Consider the following 24,306-nt stretch of genomic DNA (forward strand, 5'->3'; position numbering starts at 1 on the left):
CATAAAATAACAATTGTTAGTGAGGATGTGGAAAAATTAGAACCTTGGGCACTGTTACATGAATGTAAAATGCTGCTGCTGTTTCTGTGGAAAATGTTATAACAGTTCCTCAAAAAATTACACAGGCCTAGGCACGGTGACTTATGCCTGTAATCCTGGCACTTTGGGAGGCCGAAACGGGCAGATCACCTGAGGTCAAGAGTTAGAGACCAGCCTGACCGACATGGAGAAACCCCACTCGACTAAAAAAAAAGAAAAAAATACAAAATTAGCCGGGTGTGGTATGCATGCCTGTAATCTCAGCTGCTCCAGGCTGAGGCAGAAAAATCGCTTGAACTCAGGAGGTGGAGGCTGCAGTGAGCCAATTGCACCATTGCATTCCAGCCTGGGCAACAAGAGCGAAACTCCATCTCAAAATAAAACAAAACAAAAATTAAACACAGAATTACCATATGATCAAACAATTCCAATTCCGGGGTATGAACCCCAAGGAACTGAAAGCAGGAAATCTAAGATATTTTGTATACAATTGTTCAAAGCAGCAATATTCATAGTAGTCAAATGATAGCAGCAATTCAAGTATCCATCAACAACAGATAAATGGAGAAATAAAATGTGATATATGCATACGATGGAATTTTTTTTAGCCTTAAAAAGGAATAAAATTCTGATACATACAACAACATAAATGAACCTTGAAAACATTATGCTAAGTGAAATAAACCAGACACAAAAGGACAAATATTGTATGAGTTCACTTTTATGAGGTACTAAACATCAAATTTATAGAGACAGAAAGTAGAACAGTGGTCACCAGGGACTGGGGAGGAGGGAGGAATGGAGAATTATCATTTAATAAGTACAGGCTTCGGTCTGGGAAGATGAAAACATCCTAGAGATGGATGGATGGTGGTGACAGTTACACAACAATGTGAATGCAGTTAATGTCACTGAATTGTACACTTGAAAATGTTTAAAATAATAAATTTCATGTATATTTTACCACGGTAAAAAAAAAGATTTAGCTGAAAACTCTTAACTTTATTAATCTTCTCAATATTTAGTACAGATATTAACAATTACTCATATTTGACTGGTTTGTCAGTTGGGTCTAAAATGAGTCTTCCTAGGTTAGAAAAACTTTTAAAATTAGAGACTTTCTCTTTTAGAGTATCTTTATTAACTGGTGTTTAAAATTTGGCCTATGAAATGAAAATTAAGTAATTTATCAGAAAACAAGCATACCTGAGAAATGTATACTGAGCATTCATTCATATTTCCTGTCAGTTACTAATTTTCCTGCTGATTGATCTTCCTTTTATTGTATAAGTTTCCTTTATTTCAAAACTGTTTTTATGAAAACAGCTAAAATTTAAAGTAAATAATTACATAAATGGAATGACGGCATATAGAATTCAAATGCTAGACTTGAATTTCATAGACTTTTCAGTATATATAAAGGAAAGGGAGGAAGGAGATATTGCCTTATGATTCTAAAAAACACATGATACCTAGGTCTAAATATAAAACATCATATTTAAGTTGAAAAAAATAAAAATAAAAGGGATATCACAGCATACACTGTAACACAGTGCAAGAAAAATTTCATATAATAAATTCATGTTTTATAAAAAGAAACTACTCCAAAAATAGTCATACAAATAATCTCAGAAATTCTGATTACATATTACCACTAGGAAGATGGACATTTGGCTATACTGATTTAGTAAGTAAAAAACTAAAACCAGTATCACTATTTTTAGGAGCAAACTAAATGGCATGCATAAATATAAAAATGAATCCAAATATTTAAAATGATGATTAAAGAAAAGTGAAGAACAATTAGAATAGGGTGGTAAAAATAATAAGTCGCATTGATAGAAGCAACTAGCTAGCTATAAACATGGAGGAATCTGGGCATACAAATAACATGAATCAACAATACGGCATTGCCATTTTAAATGATACTGTAATAGATAAATGCAAATGATCTAAGAGCTAACACAAATTAATATTTGAAGTTCCCTATATAGGCCAAAACAAAGGGTCACAATCATCCTAACCTTGCTTCTAAGTCCTTGAATATAGCTAGCACTTAATAAAAATGTATTGGCTAAATGAAGACCATTAAATAAGAACCTGGAACCATTAAGTAGCTAGGGATCTCCAGAGCCAAAACATAAACCTGAATGCAAAGGATGTGTCATGGGGTAATCACCTTAGTCAAGATCTTTAATGTAAAAATTGTGTAGGAAATACTTCAACTCCTAAATTAGTATATATAAGCCCAAATCAGAAAACTCGTACCACAGAGGTTAAGGGAAGTCAAAGTATTGAGAGAAACGGCAATTTTAACAGATAAATGTAAATCTGAGTGTCTATTACCCAAATGGAAAGTAGCTGAACCACACAGTCATTATTTTTCCACAGGGAAAATGGTAGTTCTTACATCTTGATAGATGGACATAGTAAGAGGTAGGTCTACTAAGGAAAAATTGGAAGTTAAAATTATTTAATTGGAAAAGCTAAGGATAAGAATATGGTAAGTGGCTGGGTGAGGTGGCTCACGCCTGTAATCCCAGCACTTTGGGAGGCCGAGGCGGGTGGATCACCTGAGGTCAGGAGTTCGAGACCAGCCTGACCAACGTGGAAAAACCTCGTCTCTTTAAAAAAATAAAAAGCATGTGGTAAGCACTAACATATGGAAGATGATTATGAGCCAGTTTTTCCTACTTAGCAGTGTAGACTGTGGGGAGTCAGACTGCCTGAACATTTCATAGTTATCAAAAACATTTGCAGAATCCAAAGAGCTTTTTTATGAGCTAGAATACTGTCATTCCATGTGACAGACCACATTAGAATATTTTATGTTAAAAAAAAAGAAAGTGTAAATGCAACTTTAGCATTTACAAAATAAGTAAATGTTAAAATTCTGTTCATTTAGAACAGACTTAACGGAGGAAGCTAACAGTATAGTTCCAAACTGAACTGTTATCCCTTACTCTTATTAATGGTATCTAAGCTTTGGTTTACTCATCAGTTCAGTATATTAATGGTAAAGTTAGTAATCCCTTAGACTTTAGTTTCAAGCGTTAACTTTGTGTGTGTGTGTGTGTGTGTGTGAGATGGAGTCTCACTCTTGTTGCCCAGGCTGGAGTGCAATGGCGTGATCTCAGCTCACTGCAACCTCCACCTCCCGCGTTCAAGCAATTCTCCTGCCTCAGCCTCCCGAGTAGCTGGGATTACAGGCATGCGCCACCATGCCTACCACATTTTGTGTTTTTAGTAGAAACAGGGTTTCTCCACATTGGTCAGGCTGGTCTTGAACTCCCAACCTCCGGTGACCCACCTGCCTCAGCCTCCCAAAGTGCTGGGATTACAGGTGTGAGCCACCACGCCCGGCCCTTAACTTTTTAAGACTAATTGTTTTTATTGTGCATATGTAAAATGGGATGCTCGTGAATTTTTTAAAAAATCTTCATTTCTAAAAACATTAACAACCAACAAGGTGATCAATATTGGGACAGAATACAGTGGGAATATTGAAACACTTAATGATGAGTGACTTCCAATAAAATCAACTTTATAAGTGGTCACTCCAGTTCTTAAAAACACCAATTAGATATAAAGCAAAGTATTATTTAAAATTCCATTTTCTGATAGGATCAGAGTAATCACTATGTGTCCTTGAGAAAAGAAAAAAATAAAGTTAATATTACTATAAACAAAAAAATCTAGCTTTTACTGTATTTATAGGTTTATCATTTAAGAATAAGTTACAAATTAGTAAGACTTTAAAAAGGTGATCAATTTCTAGATATGAGTAACTGCTCTGTAATAGAGCTTTAAAATAAGAACATGTACTTAAATAAATGTACTTATTAGCATATGGTTCTTTAAAGAATGTTGGAATTTTAATAGTGACATCAATCAATGACAAGTATATCTTTCTCAGGAAACAGAAAGTAACCACTATACAATAAAGGCAATGATTGGAAACCCGAAATTATATTTTGTTGTCAAGAAAGTCAATTTAATTTAATAATTTAGCTTTTCCACAGAATTAATCACTATTACTTCTATACCAAAGAGGTATTATTTGGGGGAAAGAGTAGATACATGAGGATTTAAAATTATTTCCTATTTCTTACTTTTAAGATGTGGTGATTCATGGCTCCAATAGAGATTGTAATTTTCAAGAAATATAAAAGAAATCCATGTTAAAATAACAACAGTGGACCTTGAAGGCATGAGCTTTTGTCACTTTATTGTTAACCAATGAATATTATCCAAAATTAGAGATGTAATTGTAACTTAATTGTACAACACAAAATTATGCTAATGGTAAAAGCCTACTGAGATTTACCAAATACTCATTAGTGTATTTTTACATTGACTATATGAATGTGTGCTCAAGACTGCTAATGATAAGTTTAATTGGTTTAATCTCTATGAAAATCCATATTGCAAATAGTTTAAAAAAATTCACACTGCCTTAAAAATGGATTAAATCCATTTTAATCCTAATCTAAAAATAGATCATAAACAGCAAAATATGATAATTTTTCAATACTGCATCAAACTGATGTAGCTATGGTAGTGCACATAATCCAAAATGAGGAAAATTAATGAAAATCCAATGAAAGTTCAGGTTTTTATCTACTATGGCAATTGCTTTAAAGTGAACATTTATGTTTCAAAACATGAATAGGAGAGTCCACCATCCATTCCTTTGATGTACTGTAAGTAGGAACATTCCCTTCCATACGATTCTGAAGCATGTGCACAACCATGATACAACAGTCATTTCAAGGTTAACCAGCTATGTTTTGTCCTACAAAGTTCAAAAAATATATTAAATGCAACCTTTCTTTTTCATAATGTCTGCCCAGATTAATCCTTTTAAAGTCAGCAAAATCAAAAAAGCACAAGAGATATTTTCAGACACAACCTGAATCTACTGTGCGTGAAAATGTTTAATAAAATGGCAATTTTAATAGATAAATGTAAATTTGAGTGTGTAATACCAAATGGAAAGTAGCTGAACCACACAGAGAAAACAAGGCTTTACATATCTCCAAATTTAGCTGTTTTACAATAAACAAAGTATTAGAACATGTGACTATTAGAACCTCCTTCTAACTGTAAAGATTCAATAAGATATAATTAAAATTAATATAAACTAAAATTATAATTTCTAAAATAAAATTAACAAATCAAATTTAAGTATTTTTTAGAGACTGGAAAAAAATAAGCACAGTGATCTAGAAACCAAATACACTGATTATGCAACTATCGTATCAAGGTGCAGACATTCTTCATATGCTACAAAGTTAGCAACACACACACACACACACACACACACACAGTCGCTACAAGGTTAGCAACACACACATACACACACCACACACACACACAGTCTCTCTCTTTCTCTCACTCTTCCTCAGCCATACAATACCCCTCCAGGATGATAGTATACCAGTGAGGAGCTTACAGTTTTAATACAAATCAGAATCCCACCGTCTGACTTAACAAAAAGGCAGTTAAAAATTTAGCACTTTAAGATATTGAGGGAAAATGAAATTTCAAAAGTACTTCTTGATGACTGAGGCTATCATTATGAATTATAAAACATATAGCTTATACACTCCATTGTGTTTGAACAACCAGTCATCACAGGTGTAGTAGTGAGGTAGTATTGTTGTCCCCTCCTTGGGACTGATGTTTTTATATGCTGCCCTTCCAGAAAGGTCCAGGTTTTTAAAAAATAATTAATATCAGTTACCAACAAATGTATATTTTCTTTTATTAATCATCTGTTTTTCTAAATCAGTCTATAAAAGAGTAAAACTTTTAAAATCTTGCAGAGGCTGTTTCATCAATAAACTCTCCTAGGGAACTACTACTGCTGTCTAAATCTCTATGAAATGGTAGGCAAAAAAGCCATCAGAGGATTATAGGAGATAAAACACCAATCAATGTAGCTGTTAAAGATGACTGTGATTAAAGAACCAAATATCAAATATCCAATAAGGTAATTAAATTTGGATTAAAAAACTAACCACCAGCTGTACCTACATTATCAAATGTTCTAATCTCTTTCATGATTCATAGCCATATTCTACATAATGATCAAAGACTGTCCACTGTGCTACCTACCATCATCTTAAACACTGCTGAATCTGTATGATGGTGGAATTATGACAATGGGCATGGCAGATAAGAGAAGGGCACACTGAGAAAATGTGACTGAGCGAGAATGTGGAAATATATGTAGGTTAAATATGGAAGGGGCAAGGAAAACCCATTAAAATGTTCACCGTTATCCTGTAAGATGTACATAGAACTGAAATCACACATACACATTTGTCAGACATGATAATTAGTGTTAGTCTTCAACAGAAAAAGAAAGAAAAAGAAAAATGTGAAAAGAGGCAATGGAACACAATTCTTCATTCCCTGGACCAAAAGAAAAAGAAAACCAAGCATGGTATCATACTGCCTTAATGTTGAAGAGCTCCTCTTAAATTTATCTTTTAGCTACCACAGTCAAACTGGTATAAATGCTTTGGCAAGGTGGGATGCATTCCATCATATCTGCAAAGGCCTGCTTTTCTCTGTTGGTGGTTCAGCTTATGAAGAACATATATGCAAAATAACAGCTCTCACATTGCTTCAAACTCATCGATACGCTGCTTTGTATTGCCTTGTCGAATCTGTCGCAGAGTCTTGTACTTATCACGGCCTGCTTTAACATTCTCAGCATGAAGAACATCATTTTGTGTTTTCTTGGTTTCATCTCTGGCTTGGGCTAATTCTGAACTTAATGCCTGTATTTAAAAAATAAAAAGCAAGACTATTATTTTTTTTCTTATATTTAAAAAATTTATGAAAATGGCTTCAAGATGCAAAAATACAAATACCAAATCATTTCCACTGTGAAACCTTTTTCATTAGTGTATAAGTTTGCTTTAGTAATGGTAGTGGCAGTGGTAAGGAAGGAATACTCATGGCCTTTCATTTACACATTTATCAACCATAATATTTTGTACATTATTCTAAATTTCCTTAACTTTCTCATCTAATACTTGAAATGGCTAAAAGTTCAATGTAGCCATTATAGACTAATATTACTACGAGATTTAAAATCTATACCTCAAGGGAAGCTTTCTCCAAAAGACAATATATTTAGTGTAACTATCACCTCATTTTCTTTTATTAATATTTAAAGATTTCAACAATTAAAATATTAGGTAACTTATTAGGAAAAAAGCTCTCATTATATTAAAATTCTCTACTTTGACCTAATTATGTCCATGTAATATACTGACCTTTTGCCAATATAAAATCTGAACAAATAATTAAGATTATACAATGTCTTAAATGTAGTATATATTAACTATCATTGTTTTCAATGTACATTTTATCTTTTTTTGAGACAGAGGCACATTCTATTGCCCAGACTGGAGTGCAGTGGCATGATCTCGGCTCACTATAACCTCCACCTCCCAGGTTCAAGCAATTCTCATGCCTCAGCCTCCCAAGTAGCTGGGATTACAGGCTCATCCCACCACACCCAGCTAATTTTTGTCTTTTTGGTAGAGGTAGAGTTTGGCAGAGGCGGAGCTTCACCATTTTGGCCAGGCTGGTCTCGAACTCTCAGCCTCTCAACTCCATCTGCCTCAGCCTCCCAAAGTGCTGGGATTACAGGTATGAGCCAATGTGCCCAGCCCACAATGTACATTTTACTGATTAAAAACAAAATTCATTTGTTTTTCTACAAAGCATTAGAATATTTTCTACCTTTTAAAATGGGTCAAGCTGTAATTAACTCACTAATTAATGTCTGATTATACAAAGCTAATAGGTATTTGCTAATGGGTTCACACAACAGAGGAAATGAAATAACATGGCTATAGGCCAAACACCCACAAAGCAATCACAAGGCCAGTCACTATTAAAACTTCTATGTTCTTTTTAACTAAATTTGTCTAAGATGGTGAAAATGCAAACTATATTTCAAATGTGCATACAACTGCAAATTTTAAATACCTGAAGCTGCTTCTTAACACGCTCATTTTTCTGTGTTTCTGTTACACGTTCTTCCTCGCTTCTATGGTTCATTACCCCTTCATTTGATAATTCAGCACTAGCCTCAGCATTATTCTCATCATGTTCATCATGTTCGTTTTCTGTTGGAGGAATGACTGGTGGTGGTGGAGGTGGAGGTGGGGCAGACATCACAGTTTTTAACTCTTCTTTGGTCTTTTCCAAGTCTTCCTGGGCTGCAAAAGCCTGAATATTAAAAATACTTTTATGAGCAACTTACTTTAAAAATTAATAAATAAAAAAATCAAGTTATACTGCCTTTTTAATAGAAAATATATTTCGAAGTAACTAAAATAAGCCCTATTTATGAAACCTCTATTTTCATAAAAGAATGCCAACAGGTAAAAGAGAAAATCTAAAACATTATTGCACAAAAGAATTACTAATTCTGTGAGCTTCAAGTCAGTGACAGGTTAAAAGAAAAACAATCATACATGCAAAAAAAGAATTATTAATTCTGGCAAGGATTATTGTTTGCCAAAATTGTTGTGCAAATGGTTGATGAGAAATGGATATTCGTATAATGCCTAAGAATGCCACACTCAGTAGATTTTCTGTGAGCCACAAGGAGAAAACGTAATCAGATAATGGAGGAATAAGACTGTCCTTACTCAAATCCAATCATCACTAAAAAATAATTAATGGTGAGTTAAGTAGATATTAAGTGTCTTCTGATATAATACAACTTGAAATATCTAACATCACGAATTGTTTCGGTGATCATATTATCTTGGTTTACCTGGAAAAGTCCTGTTACACTGTTGTCCTGGTGTAATTATGAACAATACCCCCTTTTTCTCAAAAGTGCTCCAGTTTAGATGTCAAATTACATGGATGTCTCAACTCTAATGCACTGTAGTCAAAAACACTTAATTTGAATTACTCCAGGCTCTAGATCTAACTTCTGTTTCACGGGAAATATTGGAGTTAAAGGACAATCTGAATGACACAATGAAGTAACCTAAACAAATATAGGAGGTGGGACATTCTGTAGGTCCTATCAGTAAGTCAAAATAATAAAAAGAGAACTGCCCTTCATTAAAAAGTCTGCAAATAGAGACAATGCAAAGTCCTCTGAACACTTGTCTGGCAAATTAGCTATGAGACTTTTTGGGAAATTTTGAACAGAATCTAACATTATATGAGATGAAAATTCACTAAAATGAAATAGTATGTACAGTAAGATTTCATGTTGGCAGGGTGCAGTGGCTCACGTCTGTAATCCTAGCACTTTGGGAGGCCGAGGTAGGTGGAGCACCTGAGGTCAGGAGTTCAAGACCAGCCTGGCCAACATGGTGAAACCCCATCTTAAAAAAAAAAAAAAAAAAAAAAAATTCATGTTGAATATATAAACAGGAAGTATCATGGAAGGATCTATACTAAGGTTCTACAGTACTGATCCTAGTTTATGGGAATATAACTGTCGTTTGTGTGCATTTTCTATTTTTCCATAATTCACAGACTTGACATCTGTAAAATGCTTTTTAAAGTTTACATGTCTCTAAATTTTACAAACCATCCCTAAAAGGGATCTAAAACATTCTAATAACAAAGTAGGGTGGGAAATTAACAGTGGCATTCCTTCAGTTGTATTTATGTAAATGTATTTTCAATACATCTAAAACTTCCCAATGAAATTTAAACTGCTACAAAGATTTACTTAAGAGTGAAAGAAGGCTGGGCGCGGTGGCTCATGCCTGTAATCCCAGCATGTGGGATGCCGAGGCGGGTGGATCACAAGGTCAGCAGTTCAAAACCAGCCTGGCCAAGATGGTGAAACCATCTCTACCCAAAATACAAAAATTAGCTGAGCGTGGTGGCGGGCACCTGTAATCTCAGCTACTCAAGAGGCTAAGGCAAGAGAATTGCCTGGGCCAGGAGGCAGAGGCAGCAGTGAGACGAGATCACGCCACTGCATTCCAGCCTGATAGACAGTGCAAGACTCTGTCTAGAAAAAAAAAAGTGAAAGAAAACTGTTTTCTGTATAGGTACATTTTATTGTAGAAACATTGTCTTCTAAAACTATATATCATCTTTGGGTGTAAAAATTTATATTTTCATTTGAGAGTTAATGTCATTTGAATTGACTCTCATCTTATATTCCCCCATCCCTCCAACCAAAGCCTGATTTTACAGTTGTGTGTTACTTTAGACAATAGTGGTTTCATCTACTTAAGACTCATATTAGAAATCTCAGTATGAGCTGCACACAGTGGCTTACACCTATAATCCCAGCACTTTGGGAGGCTGAGATGGGAGGGCTGCTTGAGGCCAGCAGTTTGAGACCAACCTGGGCAACCTAGCAAGACCTCCGTCTCAACAAAAATAAAAATAATGGTGTATGCCTGTAGTCTCAGCTACTGCAGAAGACAAAGTGGGAGGATCCCTTGAGCCCAGGAGTTCAACGCTGCAATGAACTAAGATCGTGCCACTGCACTCCAGCCTGGGACACAGAGTAAGACCATGTCTCTAAAAAAATTTAAAATAATTAAACTTCATATCCAATCACCGGCTGCCATGGCCTTTTGTATCCACTACAAAGTCTTCCCACTCCTCTTTATTCTCATTTCCACATCCTCAGTTTGGCTCTTTATCTCTTAAGTATCCACTATCCCAATCCTTTCTTCACACTGATTACTACGTGGTTTTTATAAAATCCTATCTGATCATGTTATAATCCTGTTTTGAAATCTTCTAAGCCCCATGTCAATCGATACTCTCCATTGCCTTGTTGTAGCACAGCATTTATTTAAAGCCTTTTACAATTCCCTGCTATCTAATTTGAGGGCCACATCTCCCAACATTTCTGAACAACACAAAGCCTCAGCTGCTTATTGGTTATTCTCAAATCTATTATGTATATTCATACTTCCTATACGCATTCGGTTCCCCTGTCTGGAATGACTACCTCTTCAGTCTATATTCCCAATCTTTCATACCCCCAAAACCTAATTCATTATTCAAGACCCAACTTAAATGTATATGGGTCTTCCGACAACTCAGAGAAATTAATCACCTCTCCAGTGTTCCCAAAATACTTGGCTTATATCAGTGAATATTTACAATACACATACACAAGTATCTTTCTCACTCTAAATTATGACAGTATCTTGTATTTATCTCTAGAAAGTTAGCATAATCCTAGGTAGAAAAGCTATTCAATAAAAGCTAGCAAATGAACAAATGATTACTTTGTGCTGCCACTCAGTAGCTTCTTCTTCCTTTTTCTTCTTGGCTTCTTCTAGAAGTGCAATCTTGGCAGTGAATTCAGCAAGTTCTGCTGCCTAAAATAAACAATATAATTCCAAGATTAAAATAACACATTTTGAATAATCTTGTGATATGTTAAGTCAACAAAGCTTTAATGCACATGCTTAGGCTGTTTATGTTTTTCTTAGTCTTCCATTTTAAAAAATACAGCATTTGTTAAGATCTTAAATAGCTTATTATTACAGAAAGTCCTTGAGGTAGTGAGCTAAGGAGGAGACAAAATTAAAAGATTATTATTAGTCTACAGATGAGTAGTTAATCCTGCTTTCAGTAGCAGGAACTTAAAATGTGTAACTTAGGAGCTTTTTTAAAAAACTTTCATCAATAAACTATTTGCTGAAGTCTACAAGAGAAAAAACATTTATATAATGCTATGTACTTTAAATGGCACTTCGTCAAATCATGTCATTTAATTCCACAATAATCCAAACAGGTAGTATCAATAACAGTTAGCATCATTCCTCTTTTTTTTTTTTTGAGACCCCAAGCTGGAGCGCAGTGGCACGATCTTGGCTCACCACAACCTCTGCCTCCCGGGTTCAAGCGATTTTCCTGCCTCAGCCTCCCAAGTAGCTAGAATTATAGGTGCACACCACTGTGCCCAGCTAATTTTTGTATTTTTAGTAGAAATGGGTTTTCACCACGTTGGCCAGGCTGGTTTTGAACTCCTGACCTCAGGTGATCAGCCCGCCTCAGCCTCCCAAAGTGTTGGGATTATAGGTGAGAGCCACTGCAACCAGCCATCATTCCTCTTGTCAAAGGGAGGGTACTAAGGCTCAAAAAGACCCAAAGAGACATATATAGCAAGTAAATGTATAAACTAATATTTAAATCCAGGATCTTTTAAATGACATGCGTACACCTAATTATTAGCAAGTCCACTAAATAAACAAAAAAACCCAACCAATTATGGCCTATAGTTATCTCATAGGAACTATAACATATATTAATTTATCTAATGCAACTGACTTACTGCAGAACCTATCCAAAGTCAAAGTGAATTAGAATCTTTTGCTGACAGAAGACTCTATTTACAAATAATCTATAGAAAAGTAACTTATTCTTTTGTATTTTTAGGTTTTGTTTACGAAGAAATAAAATCTTTAGGTTTTTGTCCACATTTTGTTATTAAGTTACATGTTATCTTTGGCTTGCTTTCCAGAAAGTACAAAATGGCTGCTTTTCGTTTTTTCTTTTTAGAGGGTTCTATTATTTAAACTTTCTTCTCTAAGATAGACCTAAGACAGTTCCTTACTAGCTGCTCCTGATTCTTCATCTGGTCGGCAGCTTGTTTTGCTATGGCAGATTTTGCCTCTTCAGCAGCTCGACGCTCCTTTTCAAGACGCTCTGCTTCTTCTTTTGCTCGTTTTCGTTCTTGATCCAGTTCTAGAGCTTTTCGAGTCTGTTCTTCTAGTTCTGTGAAATATGTGTATTCCCCCCAAAAGTGATTAATTCCAATCATTCTCATTATCAAAAGAAGCTAAAATAGTAGCAAGAAATCAAATCTGTTCAGTTTCTACAAATTAGCACACATGTAAATACATACATACCTCTTTGTTTTCTTGAGACAGGATCTTGCTCTGTTGCCCAGGCTGGAGTGCAGTGGCACGATCATAGCTCACTGCAGCCTCGAACTTGTGGGCTCAAGCAATCCTCCTGCCTCAGCCTCCCAAGTAGTTAGGACTACAGGTGCTCTACTTGTCAAAAGCCTAATTATTTTTAAAAAGAAATGAAAATCTTTTGCAATTTGTTATGCAAAAAGGCTACAAGCATACCTTTATTTTTAAAAAATAATCTCTCCATCTAAAGTTTTTACCTCAGTAAACAAATTGCCATGTTCCAGAAATCTGTAATACATTTTGAAACTTCCATTAAGTTTTTACTTATCTAAACTAATAAGTAAATCTAAGAAATTCGCCAGGTGTGGCGGCTCACTCCTGTAATCCCAGCACTTTGGGAGGCCGAGGTTGGCAGATCACGAGGTCAAGAGATAGAGACCATCCTGGCCAACATGGTGAAACACCATCTCTACTAAAATACAAAAATTAGCTGGGTATGGTGGCACGTGCTGCTAGTCCCGGCTACTTGGGAGGCCGAGAACTGCTTGAACCCAGGATGCAGAGGTTGCAGTGAGCCGAGATCATGCCACTGCACTCTAGCCTGGCGCCTGGCAACCAAACAAGACTCTGTCTCAAAAAAAAAAAAAAAAGAAAAGAAAAGAAAAGAAATTAAGATTGAAAACAATACTTACTGACCCAAAATAGGAATTTTGATGTGAATTACATGAATTATTGAAAAATGTGAGTTACTGGCATATATCTATTCCTATAGCATGAATATTTGGAGATGAATGACATGAATTTTAATCCTTAAGTATACACATCACTAAATTATCTATCTTTTCTTATTCTAATGAGTGGAACAAGAAAGAAAAATAAATTTTTGAGTATAAAAGTATTAACTTTAAGTATTATTTTGACAATTCTTTAAGTTCTCTGACAGAAGACAACAGAACAACAGAATGCCACCTACTGAGACAGTACAATGTCCTACAAAATGTTCTCCCTTACTGTATACTAAGAAAATCTGTAGGTCATGAGGTTTGAAAGCTAACTGTAATTTACAAGCTTTTACTTACTGTTCTTAATTTTGTTGGTCTTGATCAGAACTCGTTAAGTAACTGCAGTTAAGGCTTGGAAGATTTTAGGCTGGGTGTGGTGGCTCATGCCTGTAATCCCAGCACTTTGGGAGACCAAGGTGGGCAGATCACTTGAAGTCAGGAGTTTGAGACCAGCCTGGCCAACCTGGTGAAACCTCGTCTCTACTAAAAATACAAAAAGTAGCCAGGCATGGTGGTGGGGGCCTGTAACCTCAGCTATTTAAGGAGGCTGAGAGGCAGGAGAATCGCTTGAACCCAGGAGGCGGGGGCTGCAGTGCGCTGAGATTGCACCACTGTACTCTAGCGTGGGTGGTAAAGCGACACTTTGTCTGGAAGGAAAAAAAAAAAAGACTTGGAAGGTTTTGAGAGGGTTGGAGAAGAAAAAAATGACTCTTTGGTTAGGTTTTAAATTCTTAATAAAATAATACAAAGGCCACAGCAATTGGTGGCAGGGGGAAGGAAGAAGAAGAAATAAAGGGTATCCAAAGTGGGAGGGAAGAAGTCAAATTAGCCTTATTTGCCGACTACATGATCTTATACCTAGAAAAACCTGAAGAGTCCACCAAAAAAAACTGCTACAACTGATAAATGAATTCGGTAAAGGTGCAGGAGACAAAATCAACATTAAACAATCAGGGCTGGGCATAGTGGCTCACGCCTGTAATACCAGCACTTTTGAAGTTTGAGTTGGGAAGATTGTTTGAGGCCAGGAGTTGAGACCAGCCTGGTCAATAGAGTAAGATCCCATCTCTTCTTAAAAAATAAAATTAATTAAAAAAAATCAATAGCCTTGATTTGTAGTAGCTTTGAAGGTCTCTTTAAAAATAAATGAATGAATAAATGAATGAACGAAAAAAATCAGTAGCCATTATATACACCAACAGTAAACAATCTGAAAAAGAAACCAAGAAAGCAATTCCACTTATAATAGCTAAAAAAAAAATACAAAACACCTAGGAATCAACCTAACCAAAGAAATGAAAGGAGGACATTGGTTTGGCAAAGCTTTTTTTTGTGTAAGAACTCAAAGGCAGAGGCAAAGAAAGATAACAGGTATTATTATATCAAGCTAAAAAGTTCTGTATAGCAAAGGAAACAATCAACAAAGTAAAGAGATAAACTGAAGAACAGGAGAAAGTATCTGCAAACTGTCTATCTGAAAAAGGACTAATAACCAGAATATATAAAGAGCTCAAACTCAATAGCAGAAGACCAAATAATCTGGTTTACAAATGGGCAAAACATCTGAAATGACCTTTCTCAAAAGACATACAAATGGCCAACAGCTATATTAAAAAAAATGCTAATCACTAATCACAGAAATATAAGTCAAAACCACAATGAGATCATCTCACCCTAGTCAAAATGGCTTGTATCAAAAAGACAGGCAAGGCTGGGCACAGTGGCTCACACCTATAAATCCCAGCACTTTGGGATTTACAAAAATTAGGTAGGCATGGTCGTGCATGTAATGCCAGCTAGTTGGGTGGCAGAGGCTAAGAATCGCTTGAACCCGAGAGCCAGAGGCTGCAGTGAGCTGAGATCGTGCCACTGCACTCTAGCCTGGGCAATAGAGGAAGACTCTGAAGACTCTTTCTCAAAAAAAAAAAAAAAAAAAAAAAAGCAGTAACAGATGCTGGCGGGGATGTAGAGAAAAGGGGAACACTTATACACTGTTGGTGGGAATGCAAATTAGCAAGGCCACTATGTAGAACAATATAGACAGTCCTCAAAAAACTAAAAATGGAATTACCATAGTATCCAGCAATATCACTACTGGGTATATATATCCAAAGCAAAGGAAATCAATATATTGGAGATTGTTATACTCCTATGTTTATTACAGCACAATTCACAATGGCCAAAACATGAAGTTAACCTAAGTGCCCATCAATAAATGAATGGATAAAGAAAATGTGGTATATATACACTATGGAGTATTATTCAGCCATAAAAATGAATAAAATCCTGTCATTCGCAGCAGCATGGATGGAACTAGAGGCCATTATGTTAGGTGAAATAAACCAAGCACAGAAAGATAACTATTGCATGTTCTCACTCATATGTCAAGAGTTAAAAAGGTGGATCTCATAAAGATAAACAGACTGGTGGTTACCAGAGCCCAGGAAGTGGGTGGGGGGGAGATGAAGGGAGGAAAAAAAGATGTAAATGTATTTATTACTACTAAACTGTATACTTAAAAATGGTAAAGATGGCCAGATGTGGTGGCTCACCCCTGTAATTCCAGCACTTTGGGAGGCTGAGGATCAATTGAGGTCAGGTGTTTGAGACCAGCCTGGCCAACATGGTGAAACCCTGTCTCTACTAAAAATACAAAAAATTAGCCAGGTGTGGTGGCAGGCGCCTGTAATCCCAGCTACTTGAGAGGCTGAGGCAGGAGAACTGCTTGAACCCAGGAGACAGAGGTGGCAGTGAGCCGAGATCACACCACTGCACTCCACACTCCAGCCTGGGTGACAGAGTGAGACTCTGTTCTGCACCCCCACCAACCAAAAAGGTAAATATGTGTATATTCTATATTATATGTGTACATTTTACCTCAATAAAAAATAAATAATATGAAAATTCTATGTGGCTATTTGGCTATAAAGACAAAACGTATACAGCACTAGATGTTATCACAGCTAAATTCTAGGATTACTCATTTTAGAATCTGCCTTCTAAAATTTAGAAAATCAAGCTGGACTATCAAACTTTTCTTATGATTACTTCTTTTCATCTGATTGATAATAAAACAATACCCACAGAGCTCATGGTTTTATCTTCCATCTAAACAAGCAAACAAATAACTAAAGAATTGAAAGCAGGGTCTCAAAGCAATATCTGAACATCCATGTTCATAATAGCATTATTTACAATAGCTAAAACACATAAGCAACCCGAATGCCCATCAACTAATAAACAGGCAAGCAAAATGTGGTATACAAACAGAATATCATTCAGCTTTAAATGAAGGAAATTCTGACATAGGCTACAACATGGGTGAAATTCGAGGACATTATGTTAAGTGAAATAAGTCAGTCACAAAAAGACAAATACTGTATGATATCACCTATACAGGTAGATAAAGGTAGAATACTCAAAATCATAAAGACAAAAAGTAGAATGGTGGTTGCCAGGGGTTGTGGGGAGGGGGGAAATGGGGAATCTTAATGGACACAGAGTTTTAGTTTTACAACATGAAAAGAATTATGAAGATAAATAGTAGTGATGGCTGCATAACATTTCCAATGTATTTTGTATCAATGAACTACATATTTAAAAAGGCAAAAAAAACCCAATGCTTTATTTTCTCTCATAATAAAAATTGTTTTTGTACTATAAGGCAAAAAAAAGATAAATAAGTCTGGGTTACAAAGTTAAATTCTGAAACATTCCCCAATATTTATTTTTATCAGTTTTTTGTAATAAAGGTCAATTTGAAAAATGACAGATAAGGCAATAGCTATTTTGTGGTATATTAAGAATTGTAGGCCAGGCGTGGTCTCAGCACTTTGGGAGGCCAAGGCAGGTGGATCACCTGAGGTTAGGAGTTCAAAACCAGCCTGGCCAACATGGTGAAACCCTGTCTTTATATTTTTAAATAAAAAAAAAAAAAAAAAGAATTGTATAAAGTCAAAGTTTTAAAAAATGTTTAAAATGAACTCTGAAAACATCATGTCTACTCCCTCTCTTCTAAAAAAAAGGAAGGTTTTTAACAGTCATACATCCCATAAATGACTTCTGGTGTTTCCTCTCCAATTAACTGAGTTAATACAGGAGTTAGCAAACGACTCATGGAGCAAACCCAACTCAGTGGTTTTTTCTTGGTAAGTTAAGTTTTACTGGAACACAGCCACCCTCATTTGTTTATGTATTATAGTACACGGCTGCTTTCACACTGCAGTAGCAGAGCTGAATAGCTGGGACAGAGACCATGTGGTCTGTAAACCATGAAATATTTATCATCACTGGTAATCAAGAACATACACTACAGATACAGTATCCAAATCCAGAAATCTGAACTCCAAATTACTCCAAAATCCTAAATGTTTTGAGCATTTGCACAACACTCAAAGGGAATGCTTACTGACAGCATTTCAGATTTCGGAATTTTGAATGAGAGATGCTCAACCAGTTAGCATAATGCAAACATTCCAATTAAAAAAAAAACAAAACCTCAAATCTAAAACACCTCTGATCCCAAGTATTTCAGATAAGGGATATTCAACCTGTATATTCACTATACTCACCAGAATGGCTAACCAAACCAAACCAAACCCTAACAATATAAACTAGTAGAGCAAATGTACTTTCAATCACCAGTAAAAGAAAGAAAACTGATTAATCCACGGCTGGGCACAGTGGCTCAGGCCTGTAATCCCGGCAATTTGGGAGGCCAAGACAGGCAGATTACTTGAGGCCAGGAGTTGGAGACCAGCCTGGCCAACAAGGTTAACCCTGTCTCTAATAAAAATATAAAAATCAGTCAAGTGTGGTGGCGCATGCCTGTAATCCCAGCTACTCAGGAGGTTGAGGAATGAGAATCACTTGAACTTCGGAGACTGAGGATGCAGTGAACTGGGATCATGCCACTGCACTCCAGCCTGGGCAACAGAGAGAGACCCTGTCTCAGGCACACACACAAAAAAGACACATCCATGTCCAAAAAGCATATGGAAAGACACTCAACATCACCAGATATTAGAGATATGCAAATAAAAACTATAAGATACCACTTTACACCCATTAAGATGACTATAATCCAAAAGAAAAACACTAACAAGTATTGGTGAAATGTGGAGAAATCAAACTTGCTAGTGGAAACGTAATATGTTATGTTTCACTTCAGAAACCAACGCAGCAGTTCCTCAAAGAGTTAAACACAGTTATCACATGGCCCAGCAATTCCACTCCTTAGGTATATACCCAAAAGAAATGAAGACATATGAACAACAAAACCTACACAACAAATGTTCGTAACAGCATTATTCACTTTAGTTAAATAGCGGAAACAATCAAAAACATCCATCAACTGATGAACGAATAAATAAAACAAAGCATATCCATAAAATGAGTTCAAGACCAGCCTGACCCATATGGTGAAACCCCGTCTCTACTAAAAATACAAAAATTAGCTGAGTGTGGTGGCAGGTACCTGTAATCCCAGCTACTTGGGAGGCTGAGGCAGAAGAATTCCTTAAACGCGGGAGGCAGAGGTTATAGTGAGCCAAGATCATGCCATTTGCACTCTAGCCTGGGGTGACAGTGACACTCCATCTCAAAAACAGACACACAAACAAAAATGGAGTGCTGACACATGCCAAAATATGAACGAACCTTTAAAATATTATATTAAACAAAAGAAGCCAGTCACAAAAGACCATATTTTGCATGACTCCATTCATATGATTGTCCAGAATAGACAAATATATAGAGAAAGATTAGTGGTTGCCTAGGGCAGATAGAAGGGGTACTGAGAAGAAATGGGAGTGACTGCTAATGGGTATGGGATTTCTTTTTGGGATAATGAAAATGTTCTAAAATTGATTATGGTAATAGCTATATAACTTTGTGAATACACTAAAAACCCTTAAACTGTATATTTCAAATGGGTAATTACATGGTATGTAAATTATAAGCTATAGCTCAACAAAGCTATTAGAAGACAATAAACAAAACTAAGCTCTATATGAGGGTAAAATCAGAGTGACAGAAATCACATTTGAGGTTAAAAGAAAAAGAGAAAAGGAGGAGACTCCTTGAGTGTAGGTAATTTCTATATTGTGTTCAGGGCACTTATGGGAATAAATTCAATTTGTAAAAATTAAGCCGTGTACTTGAGAAATCACTCTATCTGTACTTCAATAAAAATTTTATTTCTTTCTTTATTTTTTTTGAGACAGAGTCTTGTTCGTCGTCCAGCCTGGAGTACAGTGGCACGATATTGGGTCACTGCCACCTCCGCCTCCTGGGTTCAAGTGATTCTCCTGCCTCAGGCTCCCTAGTACCTGGGATTACAAGCACCCACTAATTTTGTATTTTTAGTAGCAATGGGGTTTCACCATGTTGGCCAAGCTGTCTTGAACTCCTAACTTCAAGTGATCTGCCCGCCTCAGCCTCCCACAGTGCTGAGATTACAGGCATAAGTCACCGCACCCAGCCAAATTTTTTTTTTAATTCGGTCTCCATATAGACTGTCAAACTATACTGCAAGTTGTCATGATGTGGTATCGGGAAAAGTTTTAAATTAGCAATAATCATGCCTTGGATAAACCTCATTGGCTACGATACTGCCACTTCGCCAAGCTAACTTTTTGTTTTTAAAAAAGTCCAATTATAAGCCTGGGTGCAACAGCTCATGCCCATAATCCCAGCACTTTGGGAGGTCAATGTGGGAGAATCACTTGAGCCCAGGAATTTGAGGCTACGGTGAGCCTTGATTGCACCATTGCACTCCAGCCTGTTCAACAGAGTGAGACCCTGTCTCACCAAAAGAACCCAACAACTTTAAATATTCTTTTTAATCTCAGAATGCTAAATTAGGGATTATTTCCACTTCAGAAATTAGGATCCTAAGGAAATTGAGATATTAAAATTACTTGCTTATAGTCATATTCTAAGTTAATGATAGAAGTAAAGCCTTTTCAAATTGTAAACAATGTATGTCTAAATTAGACACTCCCTTCCTACCCACAACTACTGCTTTCATCACATTACCATGTTTCCTTTCCTTGTAGCACTTAAAACTATGTAAAATAATTGTATTATTTAATACATTATTTTGTCTTTCCCCAATAAAATGTAAACTCCAGGAGAACAGAAAGTTTTTTGTCCAGTACTATAAACTCAATACTAGAACGGTGCCTAATACACAGAAGATGTATCCAGAATGAATGAAATCATTATACTAATTCTTTTCTATTGTTTGTCTTCTTGAAGATGGAATTCACGATGATATTTGCTGGGACAGTAACTGAATGCAGGTCTGGCACTCTGTGTGTGTGTGTGTGTGTGTGTGTGCGCGCACGCGCACATGTGTGTATACATTTATTTACTTATTATTTTATTTTATTTGAGACAGGATATCACCCTGTTGCTCAGGCTGGAGTACAGCAGCCCAAACATGACTCACTGCAGCCTTGACCTCCCAGACCCAAATGATCCTCCCACTTCTCAGCCTCCTGAGTATCTGATACAACAGGCACATGCCACCACACCTAGCTCACTTTTAGTCTTTGGAGTGACAAGATCTCACTATGTTGCCCAGGCTGGCCTTAAACTCCTGGATTTAAGCAATCCTCCTGCCTCAACCTCCTAAAGCACTTGGGTTACAGGCATGAGTCACCGCACCCAGCCTATTTTATTATTTTTACTTTTTGTAGAGAAGGGTCTCGCTATGTTGCCCAGGCTGGTCTTGAACTCCTGGCCTTAAGCAGTCCTCCTGCTTTGGCCTCCTCCAAGTGCTAAGCTTACAGATGTAAGCCACTGTGCCTGGCCAGGTCTGACTTTATTATATCTCAAATATATCATCACCAATATATCTTCAAAATGGTTAAAAAATGATAAAGATATAAAATAATTTTTTTTTTTGAGACAAAGTCTTGCTCTGTCGCCAGGTGCCAGGCTGGAATGCAGTGGTGCAATCTCAGCTCACTGCAGTCTCCGCCTCCTGGGTTCAAGCAATTCTCCTGCCTCAGCCTCCCAAATACTTGGGACTACAGGCACATGCCAACACGCCCAGCTAATTTTTGTATTTTTTAATAGAGATGGAGTTTCATCATGTTGGCCAGGATGATCTCTTGATCTCGTGACCTGCCCACCTCAGCCTCCCAAAGTGCTGGGATTACAGGAGTGAGCCACCACACCCGGTGATATAAAATAATTTAACAATGGTACATCATGAAAATGTCAACAGATATATAATTCTATTTAATGATTCACTTAAAATAATGACTTCAATTTTTAAAAATTATTAGTAAGTATAAAAAAGTTTCTTCTTAAAAAAAATTACAAATTGATCTACTAAATCATGATTTAGATACGGCCAAATTTATGGCATTTGTAAGACAATTAGCATAAATTACAAGACAATCATGGAGACTCTAGGAAAGCCTGGGAAAGCTTTATTGAAGAAATTTTAAAATAATTGGGTATCCTTTGCCTTAAGATGACTGATTTGAAATTATCTTGGTAGGAATGCTCTATATCCTTTCTTATGTTCTATCTTCCTTATATTCTTCAGTGCTTGTTTACTTGTAAATCATTAATATTTTTGTTAAACACCCTAAATGAGATTGAAAGACTTAGTAAGTATTTTCTCAGAAAACGTGTTATGTCAATGATAAAGTGGTACTATGATTTAATCTTTTCTTTAAAATAAGATCAGTAATGTTTTTAAACTTTAACATACTTCAGTACAATCCCGATTTTTTATAGCATTCTTCCTCTAAAAGTATTGTCCACACTATTCACATGGCACTTAACACATACTATCCCACTTTATTAATATTTTTATGTACGTATTTCTGTCAAATACACAGACTTTACTCCCATCTATGCTAAATCTTTGTATTCCTAGAATGCAGCACAAAGTAGGCACACTTTATACATGTGTTTTATGATTGAATTTTTAAAAAAGGTACCTAGGGTGGCAGAAATAGCATAAAGTGGCATTCAGAAAACAAGTTCTGCCCCTGAGTTGTGGCCTGAAAATCAATGCTTTATTACCCCCGTGGGCACTCAGCTAAATTCATTTCTAAGGCTTTCACTGCTCTGAGAAGTAAGTCTTCTAATGAGTCAGAATAAAACCTAGGTTTATTACTATTTTTTCTCCTAGAAGTATTATTTCTAATCCTCTTGAAATTGAAATGATCAATCAGCTTGTGCATTTATAGCAATTTTTGTGGCTTTCCCCTCTAGTTACTCTCCCTTATAATTAGTCTACTCTCATTGCTCAAGAGTATGTCTCTACCACAGCAGGCTGGTATAAGAAATCAAAATATATCTTAAATAAGACTAAAGACTGCATATCCTTAATCCAAAAAATCTGAAATGTGAAATGCTCCAAAATCCAAAACTTTTTAAGCATCAACATGACCTTCAAAAAAATGCTCATGACTGGGCACAGTGGCTCACGTCTGTAATCCCAGCACTTTAGGAGGCCAAGGCAAGTGGATTACTTGAAGTCAGGTCAAGACCAGTCTGGCCAACATGGCAAAACCTTCTCTCTACACTAAAAATACAAAAATTAGCTGGGCCTGGTGCTATGGGCCTATAATCCCAGCTACCTGGGAGGCTGAAGCAGAAGAATTGCTTAAACCTGGGAGGCAGAGGTAGCAGTGAGCTGAGATCATGCCTCCGCACTCCAGCATGGATGACAGAGCAAGACTGTATCTTAAAAAAAAAGCTCAGATTTTGGATTTTCAGATTTGGGATCCTCAATAGGACAATGCAAACATTCCAAAATCTGGAGTACTTCTGTTACCAAGCATTTTCAAAAAGGGTTATTCAACCTGTGTTGGCTACTTCCAACAAAACTGAATAGCTTGTTCTACCAATTGTTAGGAAAGCAGGTTATTAAATATAGCTTTTATAAACAGTGTAGACTTCATGTTACCCTTGAGAGCCTGCTGCTTAGAAAGGAGAAAAATATTTTATTCATGCAATACTTTTTTTCCCTTGCTTTCTCTACTATTTGCTGAGTGAAAGTAGTATATCCTAAAGTTACTTAATACAAACCACACACTATAAATCCAGTGTATCCTTTCTATGTACTGTAGCACTTTGGTTATATATTGCCTAACAAGTAAGTTCTTCCAAACATATTACCAAAAACAAACAAAAGACATAACATGTCTATGTGTTGTGTATTGTCTAGTACACTAAAATAAAATCATTTTAGGAACTGAGTTCCAAAAAAGTTTATATAGTCAGAATAGCTTAAATTACTTTAAATTACCTAAATGCCTTACTTATACAACCATAAAGCATTATATACTTTTGTTTAAATGCCATCATGTGTTGGATATGTGTTTTTTGTTTATAGAACCCATATTTACAGTCATTTACAATATTTAAGAATATATATGAAAAATATTTGCTTAAAATAAAAAAACTAAAAAAAAAATTTGCATGTTTAAGAGAAACATCAGCACTGTATAAATGAATGTGCCTTAGTGAAACATGTTTATGATGTAATTGTAATTCCACTAAGTATTAATCTGGCAATTAAATATACAATTGTCCTAGATAACAAATAAGGTTTA

General features: G+C 36.0%; 1 protein-coding gene and 1 pseudogene across 1 annotated transcript in view; both read right to left on the minus strand.

Annotated features, from left to right (window-relative positions):
- Positions 1–24,306, minus strand: part of RDX (radixin) — a 100,318-nt gene that overhangs the window by 24,802 nt on the left and 51,210 nt on the right. The window contains exons 11-14 of the mRNA XM_064375401.1: positions 12,635–12,795; positions 11,301–11,393; positions 8,053–8,295; positions 6,670–6,830 (exon numbers count right to left, since the gene is read on the minus strand). Of these exons, the coding sequence (XP_064231471.1) occupies positions 6,670–6,830; positions 8,053–8,295; positions 11,301–11,393; positions 12,635–12,795 (658 nt within the window). The remainder of the gene's footprint in view (positions 1–6,669; positions 6,831–8,052; positions 8,296–11,300; positions 11,394–12,634; positions 12,796–24,306) is intronic.
- Positions 20,224–20,349, minus strand: LOC135274733 (U4 spliceosomal RNA; annotated as a pseudogene).

Source organism: Aotus nancymaae, unplaced genomic scaffold (assembly GCF_030222135.1).
Source record: "Aotus nancymaae isolate 86718 unplaced genomic scaffold, 86718_ANA_hifiasm-v0.15.2.pri h1tg000012l, whole genome shotgun sequence".
Taxonomy (NCBI): Eukaryota; Metazoa; Chordata; class Mammalia; order Primates; family Aotidae; genus Aotus; species Aotus nancymaae.